At 34.5% G+C, this 7,471-nt stretch overlaps 1 protein-coding gene across 1 annotated transcript; it reads left to right on the top strand.

Annotated features, from left to right (window-relative positions):
* Positions 1 to 2,454: 2,454 nt before the first annotated feature.
* Positions 2,455 to 6,735, top strand: LOC131038931 (large ribosomal subunit protein eL28y). Its single transcript, XM_057971536.2, has 4 exons — positions 2,455 to 2,613; positions 2,723 to 2,871; positions 4,458 to 4,621; positions 6,349 to 6,735. Exons 2-4 carry the CDS (start codon positions 2,724 to 2,726, stop codon positions 6,490 to 6,492), a joined length of 456 nt encoding a protein of 151 aa, XP_057827519.1. The 5' UTR covers positions 2,455 to 2,613; position 2,723; the 3' UTR covers positions 6,493 to 6,735.
* The last annotated feature ends 736 nt before the right edge of the window (positions 6,736 to 7,471 follow it).

The raw sequence follows: 7,471 nt of genomic DNA, 5'->3' as shown, positions 1-7,471 counted from the left end.
AAATAAACAATTACCAGTGATCGACAACATGTGAGGACAACATGGTGTTGATGAACCAATTATATTTTTCTTTGACATGCAACAAGTCATTCATTAAATAGGAAATAATTTATTTTAAAAAATTCATAATTTTAAGAGTTCAAGTAAAATAAAAAAATTCCAAAGTGTGCATTTGCATGATATTGGCTATAAGTTTTACATAAAGGAGTCTTTTGAATAGAAGGAGGATGTTGAGAATGGTGATATTTACAAGCAAGACTTCTACATTTTTAAGTGCTATGTATTTTCCTTTGGTAGGTAGTAATAAAACAAGTATGCACTTTGTGTAATTATACACATTACCAAGTAATTAAACATAATTTTTGACTCTCTCATTATTTTGGAGGAACACGACTCTCACCCATTATAAGTATTGTAGATAAGTTCTTTTAATTACGCATGTGAATGCTAATATGTGAACATGGATACGATTTATTTAAGTAAATGTGTTCTTTAATTTATGATCTCTTAATTATTTATTTGATCAGTAATAATGATATATTTTATTAATATTAAAAAAGGAAATTACAAAGTTTATACTACCATCCAAAATTGTTTGGTCTGAGATTCAAAAAGACTAGCAATCACCCCCCAGAGCCACCATCCACCATGAAACCCTAATCAAGTTGTGCATTGCCATGCAAGAAGCACAAAAAACATTATTTGTTGTGACAAATCGGCTACCATTTAAAACCCTAGATACTACCCACACACCGCCATCTGTAACACATAGGGGTACAAAAATTAAAAAAACCCATCCCATAGATAATAGAGAGACACCCACCAAATCCCCGATACATACATTGCAACAGTAGGAACAATTTACAAAAATAGAAAAAACAAACAAAGACTTTCACTCCGTGCCTATGACACCCACCTCCGTGTTTACTTTCTTTAGCTTCGCCACCTTCATCTTCTTCATACACCGCTCCCCTTTCCCTTTGGGCTCCACTTTAACAACCACCAATGGACTGTTCACCATATCCTCCTTCTATTGAATGAAAGCCTTCAACAACTCCCACCCAATAAGTGCCTTAGCTCGCCGCTCATCCCTATTGCATCCAAATGGCCAATGCACAAAATGAATCAATTCATGCACCTCCTCTGCATCCAGACAATTAATGCCCTCTTTGATGTCAAACCTCGCTCTTGGGATAGCCCACTCCAAAACAAAGTCTAACTTGAACATCCAATCCTTCTCCAAAATCACTCTCATCACCCATTTAATGGTGTTTGCGGCCTCACCTAGGTCTAAGCCCCACAATAACCATGGTGACGATGTCCATGTTCATTCTGTAGTGATGCTTGTCCTGAAGAAAGACTTCACCCAACAACAATTCCATCACTTGCACAAACTCCGTGTCCACAAATTTGAAGAGACTTTTTAGTCATTTTGCAAAAACCAACCCAAAAAAGGCCACCTCTTGTCGAGAGGCAACCAAGGTGAAATTTACCTCCATTGCCTTGTCACAACCCAAACACCTTTGTTTCAATCTGTAGAGGAAGACACTCTTCATCACCTTTAATTGCCACCTTGAGTCCCTTGTCTCATCAAACACCTTCCCTCGCTGTCTCATAAATGCTCCTTTCATGAGAGTGTGCTAACAGTGTCATGCATCAAATGCGAGAGTATGGTAGTCCTCAACTCTCATCTCCCCAACATCATTAAAAGACAGCACCCATCTGGATAAAACATCCGCCACCTTATGTCCTGTACATCGAACATGGCTAATTTGGTAATTATCAAAAGTTGCCAATTCATTTATAATTGCAAAGATGTACTTTTGCAAGTGTCAAACTTGCACTTCACTTGAAATAATTGCATCAAGGATGATTAAAGAATCACCCTCCCAATGAATTTTCGAGAGTCCCAATCGTTTGTCGAATTTGATCGCTTGAAGGGCTGCCATTGCTTCTGCCACATTATTCGTTCCATCCTAACTTTTTTGCACCCATGGCAATGATATTTCATGTCCAATCTTGTGCCACAAAACCAACACCCGAGGGACCAAGATTGTCCTTAGAGGCGCCATCAAAGTTGATTTTACACCATCCCTCCCTCCACAGGTTTTGATCAAGTGACCTCCTTCGTTCGACTCAAATCCAGATTAACCTGATATGATCTTTTAGTTATTATTATATATGTAATTTTTTCTACAATTAATAAACATAAATAATTCCTTTATTACTACTAGATTAATAATTTACATTTAATTATTTAATTTTAATATACATAATCAAATATTATAGCCTCTAATTAAACTTTCAAAATAAAAATACCCACATCTATTAAAATGAGATATACAACTTCTCATAACTCATGATCTAAACTTCTTCCCTAGAGTTAGGGTCTTTTACGTGCACTAATCCCTCTTACAAATACATCTTTATAACTCCACGATGAATCTAGGGTTTGGTGTACACTTAGGGTTTAACAACATGCTTTTGTTTATATCCGAAGACTCTGCTATAGGGGCTTTCTTAAAACATTAGGGTTCGTCGAAAACAGAAGTTAGGGAACCTAGCTCTTGATTTTTTTTGCAGGTACAGGAGCTAAGAAGAAGGTGTCTCAAGGTATCCCTTAGATCCCTTCTCGCTGAGCGTTTAAATGGTTTGGGCGTTGTTTTCATCACAACAGATTTTGTTAAATTTTTTGACTCTTTTCGTTGTGGTATGAATGAAGGATGACAACCATATCCGGGCAGCTCATATGGGAGATCGTGAAGAGAAACAACTGCTTCCTCGTCAAGCAGAATGGCAACAGCTCTGCCAAGGTTCAGTTCAGCAGCGAGCATAACAATCTCTACAATTTGAACTCATACAAGTTCTCAGGTATTTATGTTTAAAGATTTTTTCCTTCTTCTTTCCTTTTCATGACATTCGTGTTGTGAGAGATCTATTGAGCACACACTTTGAAGACATTATATATCAGCCCGCAAGATACTTGTCTCTTTTAATCTGCGGCTACCCCAGATAGCATGTTCCTTTCCTTTGTTAGGGTTTGTTTTAGGTTTGGGTTTCGGGGTCATAATCATAGAAGCGCACTTGATTTCTTCTTACAATAACGTGCGAAGGCTTTCAGGTAGCCGCAAGAAAAGTGTTTTATATTTTGAATTTATCCGCATTCTTATTTCGGGTCCATTCATGCTTAAGAGTGGGGTTATTGGCTGCTTTTAATTCCGCGCAAAACAGTGGGCAGCATCCTCGAAATCAAAATCTGGATCATATTTGACTTTATAAAAATGATTTATATGATATGATTCGGCCCTTTTTTTTTCTGGGGATTTTGCTTTTCTTTTAGTTTAATCGTGTTAGGGGTTGTGAGTTGAGCTTAATGCGATCTCTGTAAGTTTGAGACTATGCAAGATCTAAAATTAAGTCGAGTCTTACATGTATCTACTCTTTTTTTTCGACTTAGTAAGTTCAACTGTTTTGTTTAAGATACTAAAGGTATGTATGCTTTGCATTAAAAAGCCCCATTATGCCTTTATACAAGTTTAGCATATTTGCTTTACAGACTGTTTTTTGGATTTAAAAGTTCAGATGCTTGCTAAACTTGTTTATCACGAACTGAACCTAGTTGCGCTGGTAATTCAACACTCAATAGATATTTCCAATTTGCAAGTACAATCTTATATATTAAATCTCTATCATTTACACGTTTAAACATGAGCCACAACTTTCCTATACCTTTAAGGGTTTTGATGTTTTTAACTTAATTTGAATGATTGTTTTTTCAAAACCCCCAACACAAACACATCACAGTTTCTGGGAGTATTATTCTGTATATACGGACCTTTGTCTCCCTTTTAGTGTATATACAGCTGCAATGCTTCCCATGTTTACATTTTGTCTTCTGGACATTCCTTTAAGACATTTTATATTCATTAGTATGCTGTTATGATTATGGATCACAACATTTGTTAAAGTATGAATCTTGAATGTTAGTGACAAGAAAGGAGATTGATCTGTACTTGTAGACCCAAATAAGTGTTTTAACTTTTATAGATATGTTGGTTTTTGTACAATCACCAGCTAATGATTAGGAAACACATTTGTTGCAAAAGCTTTCATCTAAAGAACAATCAAATGATTTTTTTCTGTCTATACAGTTTCTTTCTTCGTCTTTGGTCAGTTACTGAAATTTGATAGATGTTAAAGGTTTATTTCTGATTGGGGTTATGTATCTGCAAAACTGTGACTCTCTGATCTTGTCAGTATGGATCCTGAGCTTGTTAAATAAGTCATACATTATTGACCTGCAAGGAAATCAGACCCAAGCCGCTACAAAGAAGTGGGCTATAAGTATATAGATCTATATAATTTGTGAGAGCTACCTAGAGGGAGGATGGATAAGAGTTGCCTAGAGGTAGAATAGATAATCTGATTTTCAAATTTCCTTCTCATCTTCTTGGCAGGTTTATCAAACAAGAAAACAGTTTCTATCACACCTGGAGGTGAAGATTTGGCTGTTGCTCTTGCAACAACAAAGACAAAGTGTCAACACAAGCCTGTAAAATATGTCCATAGGTCCATTCTGAAGAAGGAATTCAATAAAATGGCCAAAGCTGTTGTCAACCAGGTATTTCCTATTCAACTAGCGAGCTTGTTATTTAGTTGATTGATCGGTTTCTTATCATCTGCTTTTCATTTTGAGATGACACAATTTGTAATTAGCATGACAATTAAATTCAATGTTTTAGCTTTAAAGTGTATGATCAAGCATTTAAAATTTCTAAGCAACAGCTGTTGGTTAAAATGCAAGGTTAGTTAATTTCTCTGATAAAAAGGGTCAGTTAACTTAATGTGATGTGTGTAAAGCTGTCGAGATACAAGTTTGAGAATTCTGGCTTTGCATATATAACTTTATGAGAATTTTGTTTCACCAAACATTTGTATTGCTAACAGTTTGATAGTTGAAATTGATTAAAATGATCCTTATATGAAGGTTTCTGTAGTATAAAAACAGAATCTATGCTTGTTGACATTTATGAGATGTTTCAATTAGTATTGACTTGCTATGATAATTGATTATGTTTTACATTGTATTTCTAATATAAGGTTGATCCATTTATCCTTGTGTTTGTTTTCCAAAGTGTCCATTTAGTTTCCTGCGTATGGTGCACTTTTTTCTTAGTTATTGAGTTTTTCCTGCTATTTGGTGGGTTTGGGCTGTAAATCACGTAGGATTATGGGCTAATCTTAAGAGGATCTTGAGACACTTAAAAATAAAAATGCACAAGGGTCAAAGTCCTCCAAACTGAAAATGCCCATGAAAGCCTTCAATACTTGAACATGTATACATGATTGAGTTGTACTTGGGTTAATCACATGCTCGTTAGAATTGCAAAATAAGGGTGATTTATAAGTTACAAAACATTAAATGATCCTTAAGTTTTGCCTTTAAAGAATGAGACTCGAGGATGAAAATCTTGAAGTGGTAAAGATTCCCCTATCCACTCTTAACAAATGTTCAGAGGTGTCAAGTGGGTCCTTTTGCCTTCTAATTCTCATAACATAGATGGGAAATTAAATACTTTCCCGGCTTCTAATTCTTATAACATATTTGGGAATTTAAATAACACCCGTGTAAATGGCTACTTATAGAGTCATCTTGAGATGACTTAAAAATATGAACAACCAAACTTAAAAAATTTAGAACTATAAGTAAAACGCTTGTGAAATCCTCAATACTTGATACATGGTGCAATTCTAAATCTGTGGTGATTACTGATTCTGTAGACATGTCAAGAATTCTAATTCTAATTGTAGATTAAGCATAAATCTTTGTTTTCAATTATCACAAGCAGTATGGAATAATTTGAAATTTTTGGTGCTGAATTCAAAGTTAATGTGTTTGTTACAGAAGCATCATACCATACAGATTATTTTCAAACATTCTCATTCAATCCAATTGGTCTTTTGTGGCGTAGCATTTATGTTTCTTAAATTTAAATTTTTTCATGGTAAATTGATCAAAAAGCATCAAAGAGTCACCACTATTAATAAAGTTGTAATCAATATAATACAAGACTCGAATTTACAAGAGAAGTTGGTAATGTGGATTACTGGTTTTATTTTTTGTAGTTTTATTATCTGATTATTTTGTACTTCAGAGCCAGATTGAGTCAAAATAAGCTTAATTCTGTAATTATCATAAATTGCTGTTGTACCTGATTTTTTGATTTGTACTTTTGCACCTGACACATTGAGTATATATGGTTCATAATTTGCTCTTTCTAAATACCTACATAATCTTTTGATTTATACTTTTGCAACTGACCCTTCGATATAAACTTTTTTTTGTAGGTTGCTGATAATTATTATCGCCCTGACTTAAAGAGACCAGCTCTAGCAAGGCTTAGTGCTGTGCATAAAAGCCTCCGTGTGGCAAAATCTGGTGGGAAGAAATCCAAGAAATCCAGGGTTAGCAAGAAAGCATTCAGGAAGTGAAGCAGTAGCATGATATGAGATTCTATAATAGAGGTTGATTTTTGTTTGAGTTGAAATCATTTGTTATAGTAATATCTTCGAAGTGATTATCAAGGAGAATTTTGCCTGAGAATATTGCATTTGTGAGCACTGATTTTTGTTTGGTAATTAGACATGCCCCTCTGACATTCATATTCGAACGATGTGGTAAATTTAGTAGATTTTATTTGAGATATGTGATAAATTTAGTAGAGTTTTATTTAAGATACGTGGTAAATTTAGGAAAGCTTAATTTGAGTGAAGGAGTGCGGCCAGAAAATTCAAGTGATCTTTTAATAGTTCTAAGTTAGCATACTGGCACATTTAGAATTTGGTGAAATGAAACTTAAAATAGAGGGATTCATTGGTGTGATTTCATGATGAAATTTATGGAGTTCGTTGTTTTGAGTGATGGAATTAAAAATTAAGAGTTGTGTGGACCTCTACTTTTGAAAGGTTCTCTTTTGTATGATAATAATAACAATGCAGGCAATGTCAGTCATGTACAAATTGTCACACCGTGAAAAAAAATTATTCTTATATGATTGGGTCAAATGCTTTTTCAGCAATGTGCTAGCTGATAATTAGATGTTTCCACAGTAAGTCAAATCCTGATATTGATATCAGGATTCAACTGTGTCCTGTTTGAGTCAATCTCATTGGCCAATGTTTAGTAACAAGTGGCTTGCAAGAAGCCATCTCTCATTGACAATGAATGAACTTTTGATTCGAAAACTACATAGTAGAAAATATCATAATGTGCTAGTTGATTTCTTCTGTTCTGTGTTACAGTGTCTACTAATTAGCTACTAATCAGAAACTAATCATTGGTATAGTTGAAATATCATAATGTGCTAGTTGATTTCTTCTGTTCTGTGTTACGGTGTCTACTAATTAGCTACTAATTAGAAACTAATCATTGGTATTATTATGACCTCTTTTATTATATAAAGATCTAGAT

The sequence above is a fragment of the Cryptomeria japonica genome, chromosome 3, assembly GCF_030272615.1.
Source record: "Cryptomeria japonica chromosome 3, Sugi_1.0, whole genome shotgun sequence".
In the NCBI taxonomy this organism is placed as follows: domain Eukaryota; kingdom Viridiplantae; phylum Streptophyta; class Pinopsida; order Cupressales; family Cupressaceae; genus Cryptomeria; species Cryptomeria japonica.
Note: the sequence above shows the minus strand (reverse complement) of the source record. Positions and strands in the feature narration are given on the sequence as shown.

Bases quoted from the DNA above. Each gene is read 5' to 3' on its own strand.
- LOC131038931 (XM_057971536.2), top strand. From the start codon at position 2,724: ATGACAACCATATCCGGGCAGCTCATATGGGAGATCGTGAAGAGAAAC. The intron at 2,872-4,457 runs GTATTTATGTTT...TCTTCTTGGCAG, and splicing joins GAACTCATACAAGTTCTCAG to GTTTATCAAACAAGAAAACA. The intron at 4,622-6,348 runs GTATTTCCTATT...TTTTTTTTGTAG, and splicing joins CCAAAGCTGTTGTCAACCAG to GTTGCTGATAATTATTATCG.